Here is a 13656-nt window from a genome sequence, read left to right as displayed (position 1 = left end):
ACCGTTAATGGTTCCAGCCGGAGCGGATTCGAACTGAATGAAGCGGGTTCGGTTTTCGGTATAAATAATGGAGTGCTGGTGGATGTTTTATTTTTTGTTTCGTTTTTTGTTCGATCGCAAAACTGCCCCCGCACGCTGTTCAAGAAAGGATCAGCTCGGTTTCGCATTTTTAATCCATTACTTTAACGGTCATAACCGGTGGGTCATAAATTTTTGGGCGGCATGATTTATAGCCCGCCATATTTGGCGGCTTAGCAGACGGGAGTGTTCGTATCGGGTGCATCTTCGTCGGGAGTTTCGAGGTTTTAGAACCCCATGAATATACACATCGCTCGGAATGGAGTGTTAACGTTTGCGCAGGGATGATAGACGAGTCAATTTTTATTTACTCAAAGCCGTGAAAAGTCTTAAAAAAGGTTTTAATAAGCGAAATGATTAACTCAGTTCTTTTAAGTATTTTTCTTTTAATTTCTTCACGAGGGCCTGAGTTATCTCAACTTCGCTGGACAAAATCAGGGCACTTTAAATTTATCACTACAAATCACAGTATCAGTGACACCATTTAACCGAGCCGTTCAACTTAATTCCTCCGGTTTTCGGGTGGCTCCCGAGTCAACCCAGCCTGACAAGCTAATCCCTACGCAACGGGTCCTTATTATTTGGCACGGTAATCATTATCGTTTCCGCCACGATCACGGGTTGTTTGCCGGCTGAAAAGTCAACACAGACGTCCGCAGCTTTGGGAGGGAGTTGGGCGCTTGTAAATGGGCAACTTTCTGCCCTTGGAGACGATGTAATCAGCACCTTGCTTCACCAGCCTTGCGGTATGCACGTGCGAAAGCGGGGGAGTGGAAAATCCACCTACGCCACGGGGTTGGGGTGGAAAATCCGATGGGATAGTGTGGAGCATTTACCAGCCGTGCTTAATCCATCGCAGCTCGTTAACGCTAATAGACAGGTATTCGAAACATTTTGTCTCAATCGGTTCCCTTCCGTCTCCTGGAAACCCCGGAGGACGTGGACGAAAATGCGCAAAATTCCCAAGGAAATTATTACGTCGCTTGCCTACACCTACCGTCCAGCCGGGAAAAGCCATACTGGCGTGGGGCGTTGTTTGCTGAAGGACGACGCTTGTTTTCCCATGCGGGTGTGCTCGAGCCCTTCGGCAGGAAAGTTTCCCGTAGCTGATCGGTGAGGTTTTCAAACTTTCCCTGCGCTTACCCTTGTTGCCAAACCGCTGGAGATTTTCCACCCAAGCGTTGGAGGATAAATAATTTCGTGCGCCAGAAGAGCACTTTAGTTTTCCGACGTAATTGTTATGGTGCTGGTTGAAGGAAATTGGTACGACCCCCCGAAAAATACCCCCCATCCAACCGAAAGTCGCCAGTTCTTGACGTTGTAGTCACTCCGGGCGTCCGTGTCGTCCCGGCTTCGGAAAGGGTGCCGTACCATTTTATGCCACTTTGGTTTACGTGTAGTGCTGCCGGATTTTACCGTCGTGTACAAAGCTTTTTTGAAGTGACGCTCTCGACATGCCCGAGCGAGTAAAGAGCGTTTTATATTTTCAACCCTTCCATAAAATAAAATCACCTCTCGGAGCATGTTTGCGGATGGGCTTTGTCCGATTGAAGGCAGCGCGTTGAAGCATGAACTAATATTTGAATGTTTAAATAGTGTCATTTCAAGAAAATGTTTGAAAGGGCAACATCAAACTTTAAAGTAAACACTTTTCTGAGTGACAATTTGTAAATCCTAATAACAATTATTATGCTTCATATTAACTTAGTTAAAGCTTCTCAGTTTCTGCATGAGTTTTCGAAAATTTTGTTTACAGCAATTTGTTGAGAAATGGTAATGTGCAAACTTCAAATTATATTAAAACCCTTTTCCGTACAAAGAAATTCAAATACGTTTATCCATAAAATTTACCTATTATCTTTTGATTGTAGAGAAAGTATCAAGTTATCGAGTCAATAATTAACTACAATCCAAGAGAAAGTATGTTGTAATGAACGCATTCTGGAAGTTATTCATTCCATGTGTTGCAAGGGCTTTTAATAGTTGTTACTTACCCGATGAATCGTTCGTGGACTTAGCGAAAGGTTGTGCTGTGCCAATGGTTTCTTGCTCAAGTATACTTCCGTTTGAGTCGCCTGCGTCTTCATGGCACTTCGTTTCACCTTCTCGAGCACTACCATCTCCTGCTGCTGGTGTTGATGTTGCTGCTGCTGCTGCTGCTGATGTTGATGCTGGTGCTGCTGGTGCTGCTGATGTTGCTGATGCTGTTGTTGGTGTTGCTGCTGGTGGGCGGCCAGTTGAGCCGCTTGATGCTGTTGCTGCTGATGCTGGACGTGGGCTTGATGGGCGAGGAGGGCCGCCTGTTGGTGCTGGAGGTGTTGCAAATGCTGCTGGTGAAGATGCTGGTGTAGGTGCGCGGTCGTTGGCTGCTGCTGGATCAGCACATGCTGCGTCTGTTGGGGCTGGACCTGCAGCTGCCCCGACGGGCTCTGTTGTATGGACAGTGGTTGCTTTTGGAGGGCTTGCGGCATCAGAGGCTGCTGCTGCTGCTGCTGGGCGGTGGGTTGCGTGAGGATGGAATGGAGCGGTGCGCCCGGGGTGTACTGGGTGGTCGTGTGCTGGGCCAACGTTATGGTGGGCTTCTTGCCACCGATCAGTCTTTCTTGGCTGCGGGCCGCCGCCAGGCGCGACAATGGCCGGCTGCCCATCGCTTCGTCGAACGAGGTGAGAGTGTAGGAGCGGGCGAAGCTGACATGTTTCGTCCTGGGATGTGTGTGGAAAAATAGGCCAGAAATAAAATGTTATTACTTGTCTTGCCCAAACGAAAATAAGAATCTTGTGTATAATCTGTGACATTTTTCAAAAAGTAACGTTTGCTTCTGTCAAGTGAGAGATAAAATCAAATTAGGGTTTAACAGAGCTGCAAATTGTTTTCCATCTCGTTGTACGACCCTCTGACTTCCTTATACTTGCTTGCAATCAACGCAAGCAGAAGAATATTTGAAGAAAATTTGGCACCCTCAGGCTAGTAGACTAGTTGTTTTTACTTTTTTTTATAATTTTGGCCAAGGGTATCGTACGGATCTTGGCTTGATCAACACAGCTTCGGTGACACATGCTATTAATTGAGTGCCTCCGCGCATGAAAGACTTCGGCAAAGAATGCTGGATGGAGAACAGAGCGATTTTAATTGAATTTTCCATTCCCTTCAACCAGTGTCATTCGCGTTCATTTCAGCGAAACGAAATTGAAAGCTTTTCTTCTTGTTTTCTCGCTGACATCTCAACGATCCGATACGTTTGAACATCGTCCTCAAGAGTCAGGGAGGGATTTCCCTTTTTGTTGGCTTGTTTTCGTTTACTTTTTGGTTTTATTTTTAACTACTTCGTAAGTTTTCTACACGTGCGCGTTTTTCTTCAAAATATTGTCTAACTCTTATTAGTTTTACACGCAACCATCACCTACGCTTCATGGTTGGTAATGTCGGCAGCACAGGAGGCACCTGCCGGCAAAGCTCATTACTGCCGGATGATTGAAACGGATTTAAATTTCACGGATGGAAAAACTCGTAAAAGAGCGATAAAATTTACCAATTTTCTTTGCGATCGCGTGCACTATTCTTCCTTTCCCGCCATCGATTTCTTCGCGAATGTAGCGCGAGCAAATGTCGTTGGTGAAGTCTGTCGCGACTTGGTAGATCAATAATTTCACGGTCGCAAACTTGTCCGGTGGACCTGAAGCTCAACTGAAGGGAGGAACTTGAGGAAGACACCGTCGAACCGTTGCGCTGGGTAACAAATTAAAAGCGTTTCTACCCCACCCGCTGGTGCTGGTTCATTTAATGGTTGATGATTTTCCACCCAGTGGCAGAGAAAGTCGAAGCAGAGCAAAGTAATTAAACAGCTCATCGGATGTTGAGCTTGCTTGTGGGCGCTTGATTTGAAGTAGAAACCAGTGAGAGTACATCCGCTGCGCGAACTGTATACGAATCAATTACAATCTTTGATTGATTTTCTCAAAAGTGTTGAGGTACTTTAAAACCCATAACGACCAATGGTGATCTTTCAAGCAAACTCAAACATGTTCTCGAATCTGTTCTGAGTTTCCTTTTTCAAAGCACCTATTGTTGCTTTCGTGTTCGTTTTATACACAACGGTCGTGCAAATTGAAGTACTCTAGAAAACTCTCTCTTGTAACAAGCAGCAAAATTAACCGAAAAACGGAGCAAGAAAGTCTACCATTGAGGATGGTAAGAGCTGTAAAACAATAACCGTTCCCGTAGAAAAGTTATTAAACTATAAATACTGCGCCGCGGATAAACAACTACGAAACACTTCCCTCACTCCCTGGCTCTTATCATTATCCTTTGTACCGAAAAAAAAGATAAGCCTCGTTGAGATGAAAGCTTGAGAAGCAACATACCAGCGAACCTTTCCCCGAACATGATCATCGCGACTATCTTGGCAAGAAAACTGATGATGATGATGACGATGATGGTGCAACACGGGACCGAAAAACGATAACGACTACCACCACCGTTCATCTTCGTGGCGTCACCGGTTTTTCCCAAAAAATCCTCACAAACTCTTCAACTATTCACCGCCCGAAATTCACTATCGAGGAAACCCTCGTTGTAGAAAGTGATGGTTGAGGATTGTTTCTCACTCTTTGCCCTATCAGTGCGAAAGAGTTTCCTTCGCGTTGTGTTAGTGCAGCGAAACGTAAGCACCTGACACGACAGAGCCACTTGAGTTTTCCACTGCCAACGGCGAGCAATCATTGCCTTTGTTTAAAGCAAACGTTTTCCCGAACAAAAGGCATATCCGAAGGGGGATGCAGAGCACTTGATAGGGATGGTAGAGGAATTTTTGGCAGTGATCAACACAAACAGCTGCCTCGTCTGACGCCTGGAAACATGAAAATCCGCGATTTGAGTGCAATACTCCGTAATGTTTGCATGGTATTGTACGTAAATTGCTGTTGAGGTGCGGTTTTCTGACGTCTCTATAGTTTTAATTCATGAAAAGAGGTCGAGCTGTTGGCATGGTTAAATGCAGATAATTTAAATGCTTTATGTTTTTTACAAGATAAAACTTTCTGCAGCTTTTTTACGAAAAGATAAAACCTTCCATAATAAAACTAACTTCAACAAATAAAGCTTATTCTATCAGATCTCGTTCTTCTCTTTGAGAGAATGAAAATTTCAAACGAAACTGGTGGTTGAAAAAGCTGAACATCACAATTTGTCTAGTAGCTATAAGATGATACTTTATAGCAGGGGTTGGCTTATATTTCCTTGCCATTTTGAATGTAGTTTCAAGTTTATAGATAGTAAAGTTACATAAACAAGTTATAATATTATATCGTTACACGTTTTTAATAATTTACATATTTATTTTCAGGGACTTTTGACTTTTTCCTATTTGTGCATTGTAGTGTGTTGTACTGTTCATTTTTATTTTGAATGGATTTGAAATTATTCTTCTATTCAAATTATTTTAAAGTATCCTGGTTTTACTACCGTGCTCTCAGTACTCAGCTTTGAGAAGTTATTAGTATTGCGAGCTTTATTTTATTTCGTTATGGGTATGGAAATTGTATTAATTGAATGTGGATATTTTTGATGCAAAGTAAACAAAATATTACTGCCGCATTTTGGACGAGACTCACGAGACTAGGACATTTTCTAGTTTCTAGTAGCAAAAGTTGAATAAAAAGGATTCGAGGAAGTCACCTGGTATTGCAAAATTTAATCTTCATTTTTGAAAAGCAAAAACCTCATATCACGAACAAATCCGATAGAAATTGAGGTAGGTTTTTTTTGTATGAGACACATACATTTTCTTACGGGCCGGGTAAAATCAGTTGGTGGGCCGGACTTTGCCGACCCCTGCTTTAGAGGGCATCAGAGAAGTGTCACGGGATATTAAGTGCATGTTTTTCAGGAGTGTTTGAATCCATATAAAATCAGAGCTGCATTTTGATCTCCAGCTCGACGATAAAAGCATAAACATTTCAAAAAGCTTCGTTCGTCTGATTTGCTCGGTAAAACGATGACCAGCGTATTGTTTAGCCTATTGCGCAATCCGAATGTTGGCTGAGGCTCTTTTCGTTTTGGGTTTTGTTTTTCACCGAAAATCCTCAATCACTCTCCTCAAATCTCTCTTGCCTATTTCCTTCATCCACCATCACAATCCACGTCAAGCGTAGAAGCGCCTGAAAGACGGATGAAAAATTACCACCAGTCCCAGATTAGACAACGGATGTCTGTTTTCTTTCCATCGTCCAGCCAAACCGGATGGTTTGCTCCTCCGCAAGATGTTTGATCTCCCCGCCCCGCGACGAAAACAAACGAAAGTCCGTCAAGCAAAGTCGAAAGACTAAAGGTACATCGCGCGGTGGAAGTCTCGAAGACGGATGACGTCTTGCCTGTCAGGGAGGAAAATCCGAAGATGAAAGCGCACCACGCCACAGAACTGGTTTAAAAATGTATGAAAAGAAGCTTCAAAGCGTTCCGGAGACCCGCAGGAACCGACAGCTCTAGCGGGTCCTTTTTGGTATGTTTTTCCGGGGTTTCCAGTGTTACCTCGCCGCGTGAACAAACAGCACCACTGCAAAAAAAACAACATTCATGAAGCACTCAAAACTCATCCCTTAACTTTCGGTGGCAGTTGGTAATGGTTTCAAGCAGTTTGTTCAAAATGGCAGATTGGCAATAAAAAATATTGGTCTTGAAAGCTCCCACTCCCGGGCTGGGATCGGGAATTTCCTCGCCCGACCGTGTTTCCGTTTGTTTTTGCGCTTGGCACTCGGAGAGCTTTTCATTGCATCGGACGCTTGACTGTGCAGGGTTGGCAATTTATTGGAATGTCCGCGTGTTGGGGAATGGCTCTAAAGCGGGTCGTTTCTATTTGTTTGTGAATGGCACCGTTGGCATAAAGTGGCGATAAATCAGACCAGCTGCTAAACGGGTCGAGTGGATGTTTCGGGAAGTGTTGTTTTATGGATTGGAAGGAAATAATTGCTCAAATTGACGGCGGGGTATCGTAGGTAAAATTCCTAGCTTATAGTAACTTTTATTAATTAGAAAAAACATTTGTTTATCAACTAAATGTTGTATGATAGTTTTATAAAATTATTTCAGTTTTCTATGAGCTTAAGCTTATCCAGAACAATTTGCAATAAAGTAACCATTTATTATAAGAACCACAAAATTCCCAACAAAGACTTTAAGAAACGAAGGACAATTTAATCGATGTTTCTGAGTGTCAAGCATTTGCCATTTGTGTCCCCATGATACTCGATATTAATTAATGATCACATTTCCACGTCTTCATCACCATCGGACGGCCGTTCCAGGAAAGCGAGCCAATCGTCTCGATAGCCAAACTTAATTATCAAACTAGTTCGTTCATCATGCAATCGCAAAACGGTTCGGCAATGAGCAACGAGAAAATGTTGCTATCGAGCCGTCTGGAAAACACCTCCGCAACGAGAGATGGAAAGATAACGGAACAACCATCATTTCAGCGGCCCGATCAATCCAAAGCCATTAATTGAATAAACATTCGACTGAAACGAAGCCTTCAACCTACGGGCAATAAAGGCCGGCCTCATTAGGTGGATATTTCCTTCGCTTGCCAGCGAGGCGTGGGATTATCTTTGCCATCGGGAGGAGTTCTGTTTTCCTTTTCCTCGCCAGTTCGATGCATTGGGAGGAAATGTTTCTAATGAACATGATGAGGAAGCGAAACAGTGTGCGGGATGCCCTACAAACGGGTGGTTTCCCCTGGATGGGGAAAATAATTGATTTCAATTTCTCAAACACATCTCAACATCGGAGTGCACTGCAACTGCACTGCATCGGCGATGCACAACACGCGCCAGCGGCTACCAAAACGATGGAAAGAAAGGAGTAGCATACGAAAGAGGGCAAGAAGGGAGGTGAAAAAACCGTTTATGGACCGGTATTGGTTGCGCAATATCGTTTTTGCAACGTTCGTTCCAGTCAGCATCCATCCGGCGCATTAGTTCTGCTTGGTAAGGCGAAGGGATCGGGGTCACGGAGGAAAGCGCATGTCTCAAGAGTCGAAGAAAGACAGCTTGTTGAGTTTGTCCGGCAACTCCGGGAGCTCCGTCGGGGGTTGGACGTGGGTGCAGGCACGACGATGTGCTTTATCGGGTATCGATTGTCGTCGAGGATGTACCGACAATAATTGCCATTGCGTAATGAAGTGTGTGGAAAGCTGCCGCTTACGGCGGTGGAAGAATGCGATCAATATATAAGTGGGTTTCGTAGACGGCGCTGTTGAATCCTCCTTTGACAGGTTTATTACTTTGATAAATTTCTGCATCCGCATATTTCGAGCGTTATTTGTAAATGACACATAAATTTGAAGCAGAACACAAACCATTCAACGGAAATGGTCCATGGGACGTAATGGAGGCAAAAGAGTTTCATGTATTTGTGTGTGTGTGTGTCTGTGAGCTAGTGTGTTTAGCCAGACTGCTGCAATATGTTATCACAAACCTTGGTGGTCCGCCCGGAATGCCATCGATAAGGCCAACGTTTGGTGGTGGGGGCGGTGGCGGTAGCAGATCGTTGTGTGCAGGACATCGATAAAGGCTGCGAGACAAGCCACGGTGACCGTATGCATGTTGTTCGTGCATTTTTTTTTTTTTTATTTTGCGTTGCACAATCGAAGCGCAAAGGAAGATAGCAGCAGCGGTAGCATAACCATTTGGTGCAGGAAGCAAAAAACGAAGACATTTAGAAAAGGGGAAGGGTATGTGTTATAAAGGCATTTTTTTCCGATTCAGCGTTTGAACGTTATTGCATAATATTTTTCTTCAACGCAGATAAAACAAGAGTAAGAGAGAAGATATGGAGTTAGAGCTCTGGAAAATTGTACCAGTGTGCCTGTTTGAGGCATTTGTTTTGCCAATTCAAATAAATAATGTACAAAACCACGTAGAAAGAGTGTGACGAAAGCTATGTAAGAACACTGAAACACGCATATGACATCCTGCTATCATGAAACATGCAGTATACCATCGAAATAACTTCAAACCACCAAGAGAAACAAATTTCCGAAATTGTAACGAGGCGACGTTTCACTGAATTTGACATGAGCATCAGTTCGGAGAAGACAACATCATTGCATGTTAAAATTAACAAACTTCGGGTGAGGAAGAAGTGAAGACATCAATAAACAATGAGATGTGTCAAGGTATGGCTGAAGAGTGGTATGAGTTATATAGAAAATGTTAGCAAAGGTGTAACAAGAAAAAGGTAACATATTTACATCACAAACATATGTACAGACTGCAATGTTGAATAACGTTAAAAGTATAAAGCACATTACCAAATATTTAAACGAATATAAATTTACATATACATTAAAAATATGTTTTAACAGTATGCAATTTCAATGTAATTTTTACAGCATACAGCAAAACAAATATTTTTAATTTAAAATAATATTAGCTTAAGATATTTCGTACAAGTAAGTTTTTTACACAATATAAATTAAATATACAGAACCTTAACTATCACGAAAATTATTCAAATTTGCGACTAGAGAACAGAACACATTTCCATCCCGTGGGAATGTTTCTTCCCGCGAAGTTGGTCTGTTTCTTGACAATAGGCCTCCGATTAACCTCAACACCAAACATTGTAGTGGACGAAAAAGGAATTCCCACGAGCAAGCGTCCCAGGAGGAGATTTGGTCGACTGACAGCTTAGTATTATCTTTCAATTAGTGCTAAAACGGTGCCGATAGTCCATCGGGCTCGGGTGGCACCATTTCCGGCTGTCAGTTGAGTTAAGCTCCGGTTTGCCCCCAGCGTCAGTTCGATTCTCAGTGCGGTTTCGCTTGGCGCCATGCCGATTGATAGGCGAGCAGCTTGGCGTTTCCCGTTTCGGTGTGCACTCTGGCCTTTGGCTGTTAATCGAAGCACTAGTTGAAGTTGAGCTCTACCCCTCCTGAGAGCGATTCAGCAATCGACCGAAGCCGCTGGCACTTGAATTGATCATGCTACTCACACACATCCCTTTGGGAACCTCGGGTCAAATTAAACGCGGGAATCGGTGCGTACAGCAGCGTGGAGGGAAATCAATTTAACGCCGAGTTTTCGACGCCGAATTTCAAGCGCCATGGCATTGAGATGGACGTGAAATGGAATACTGCTGAAGGTTGAACAAGTTTGCTGGCCGGCGCTAGGATGAAGCAGTGAGTTTAGTTAGCGATTAATTTCACGCTTCATTAGGAAGCTCATTCAATGCGTATCGTGAACTTTTGCCAGCAGCATTTGGCAGCTTCGATGGCGAGAAAAGTTTCCTTTCGCGGAAACCAATCTTTCACGATTGATCAATTGAATGAATGATGCGAATGATTTCGTTCAATTGAAGCTACAAACTCGAGCTCAATAACAATTCCCAATTCAGTGAACTTTTTCAAGCAAAACAATCCACGTAACAAGAAATTACTAAAATTGGCACTCATTTGCCTAAAATTCTTTTTGTCAAATAGATGTCAGGAAACCTTCAGACCCAAGAGAATAGAAAAAATTAAATATATAAATAAATAAATGAAGCTAAGTTTAACTGAAATGTGACAAAAATGTTTCTGTTAATCTTTCGCAACAAGAAGTTTATAACAATTTAACTAATTATCATACAAACAATTTAAAATAAATATAACAGCGGAAAGGACTTAAAACGAATTTCAACTACCAGGTCATTATTGTTAAAATATGCACTCATTCTTACGATCTTATGGTGATTGTATCTATGGCAAATACATAATGCTCCCCCATTTGTTTCCTCTAGGCCGTTAGGCTGGTTTTCCCGTCGGCCCCCATTGCCGGTGCATACATTTACTAGATTGGCTCATTTTTCACGCCCTAAGCCCATTTAATTTGTTCTTTGCTCGCATAAGCACGGGGAAGAAGCTAACTGAAGTGTGTACGGCTTTCGACTGGTAAGTAAAAGTCATTTGAATGAAGTTTACTCAAGCGAAAATTTCCACTTGCATTGAACGGTTTTCCTTCTCCCTTTCCCTGCGGTTCACTTTATCTCTTTCGCGCAAAATGTTTTGCCTTTTAGTGACTTTTCAGCCCCAGAAGAGCTGCTTGCACAATTTTTCCTTAAATCTTCTCTGGGGAGCCGTCGGTTGGAAGCGAAACCCTGGGTACGGTGTTCTTACGCCGAAGACATTCAGGGCAGCTCATCGTAATCCCACGACCTAGGATCCGTGTTATCCTTGACTTGCTAACCAAGCCTTCCCGGGAGCGAGCGTCTTCCTTGTTCCACGACGAGCAATTTTCTCTAGCCTTGGCCAACTTGCGACGTAACCATTGGACCGGTTTTCCAACCAAGAGCCGCTCTAACCCGCTGCCGGAGGGCGCCCCATCAAATGTGGAATGTGACATTGCATTGGCTCACATCACGTTGAGCAGCGGGCATGTTCGTTTTGCGGAAAAGTGCCCCCGGGAGGGGGCGACAGCCTTTAAACGGGAAGGCTCCGGATGGAAAGAGCCGACATCTAGAGGGTAGTCGTTGTAAGCTGTATTGTAGCCTTTGCATAGAATGGCTTTCCTTAACGTGCCTGCCCTTGTCTTGAAGCGGGGCCAACGTTTGCACACTCGACCGGGCCCCGACCGTAGCGCTGGAAAAATGTCCGGCACAACAAAGAAATGACGTCGTACAGTGGGACAATAAACAGTCTGACATGACTTCACATGTCCCAACGCAAAGACATCGCAATTCGGGCGAAAGGCCCATGGATGCTGCTGGATTCGTGTGAGCGACCAGGCGCCTCCATTAAACCGCTGCACGCTGGCATCACTCCAAGGGTGACGGTTTTTGTTGCTGCGAACGCTAAATGTTCCATTCATACGCGAGTGAATGAAGCTCAAGATCAAACCATTCTGTTCCGTGTCACCAGATGCATCCTCCATCTGGGGAAGGCTGTCGGTTTCTTCGTAATCCCTTTTTTTATCTCTTCCCAACCCGTTCATGAACAGGCAAACGATGCAAATACACGTCCAAATGGTTGTTCTGCTGCGTGAACGCTTTGACAGTAATAAACTGGCCCCGGGCATTCGAAGGAGTTATCATCTGTACACTTCGCAATAAAAGCCTCCTCCCTTGGGAGGGGTTGCTATTGTCGTGTTGCATCCGGGGTGGATAAATATAAACAAAAAACACACATACAAACAAGCAGTTTAATGCTACAAGACATTATTCTATGAAATTACATCATTTCTGGTAGTCCGGGTTTCGTTTCTTTGTTCCTGCTGCCTTTAATTTTCTCACAGCCTTGACCGAACCGATAAACGAACGAACCAACAATAGGAATTTGTACATAGATTTACGGAAATGGTACTTCTGAGGGGGAAGGAGAACATTCAAAAATGTGTAGATTAACTGGGGGACAAACTGCGGGAAATCTACGGTACACAATCCAAATACAGGACAAAACACTGCCAACTTGGAGCGTGGAAGGTAACGGGGTCAAGGGAAGCTGTACAATCCACAACCGAAATGGAATAATTCTACTGGACATAAACGGGGGACATTGAAAGTGGGGGGGAGTGACAACGAGGGACAAGGCAGGCAAAAGCCGAAAGGTCGCAGTGAATGGAATTTGTTATCTCACAGAAACTTTCACAAGTAGAAAATTATGATTGTTTGGTATTTGTCTTTGAACCGCTGCGGTTCCGCCGTGAACCCGTGGCAACCACATCTACTACTACCAAGTTTAGCAATGGCGTGACAAAAAAGGGGGGGAAGGGGGTTTAACAGAGGGTGGAAGCACAACTAATGTTGCAGGAGGTCGGCCACCTTACCTTGGACCCTCTAACCGGACCGCTTCGTCTTCGGCCGGCAGCCAGGAGCCACCGTACCGCTTGCCATCACCGGCCGGCAGTGTTGCGCTGCTTCCTATAATTAATCCCGCCCCACCGTGCCCGGGACCACCGCCTCCGCCTCCGCTGCCGCCGCCCGATGCGCCACTGCTGTTCGATAAAAAAGAGGTCGGTTTTCGGCGAAAGTACGAGCTCTCCACGTCGTCATCGTACTGCTGCAGGATGGATTTCGTTATCGGACCGGAGGAGTTGATGTACCTACAGTGACCGGAAAGGAAAGAAAGAGTGCAAATAGAGAGTGAGAGAGGGAGAGAGAGACAAACCCAGACAAGATGAGCCAAAACAGCAGTTAAACAGTAGCCTAAGTGATACGATCGTTGGAAGCGAGTTGAAACTTTGCCAAGCTTCGGGACGTTTTAATTTACTCTCGGAAAAGCGTCTGGGATGGAATTGAGCTCATCTTCTTCGTCGTGTTGTTTTCTCGAGGGCAATGGATGGAGTGATGCCCTCCACTGCAGAATAAGGAGGGCATCATTCTAGTTTGCGAGATCTTGGTAACGATTGTAGCAATAATTACTTTGTGAAGATTTCACAGATTCCATAAATTTGTCTTGTGCTTGTTAACCTTGAGGGCATCAGGAGGCGAGAAGGAGGTCTGAGAAATTGACATTTATTTATGGTTTTAAGTTCATTCTAATCGGTTTTCTTAAAAACTAAAAGCTATACAATCAGTAAGCTTCACATTTGCACGTTACAAAGTGTTTG

The 13656-nt window shown here is 44.0% G+C and overlaps 1 protein-coding gene across 1 annotated transcript in view; it reads right to left on the bottom strand.

Moving 5' to 3' along the window:
* LOC131264264 (uncharacterized) overlaps window positions 1–13656 on the bottom strand; it is a 70314-nt gene that overhangs the window by 16042 nt on the left and 40616 nt on the right. The window contains exons 7-9 of the mRNA XM_058266548.1: window positions 12874–13149; window positions 8549–8644; window positions 2073–2781 (exon numbers count right to left, since the gene is read on the bottom strand). Coding sequence (XP_058122531.1) covers window positions 2073–2781; window positions 8549–8644; window positions 12874–13149 — 1081 coding nt within the window. The remainder of the gene's footprint in view (window positions 1–2072; window positions 2782–8548; window positions 8645–12873; window positions 13150–13656) is intronic.

Source organism: Anopheles coustani, chromosome 2, assembly GCF_943734705.1.
Source record: "Anopheles coustani chromosome 2, idAnoCousDA_361_x.2, whole genome shotgun sequence".
NCBI classification, from domain to species: Eukaryota; Metazoa; Arthropoda; class Insecta; order Diptera; family Culicidae; genus Anopheles; species Anopheles coustani.
Note: the sequence above shows the minus strand (reverse complement) of the source record. Positions and strands in the feature narration are given on the sequence as shown.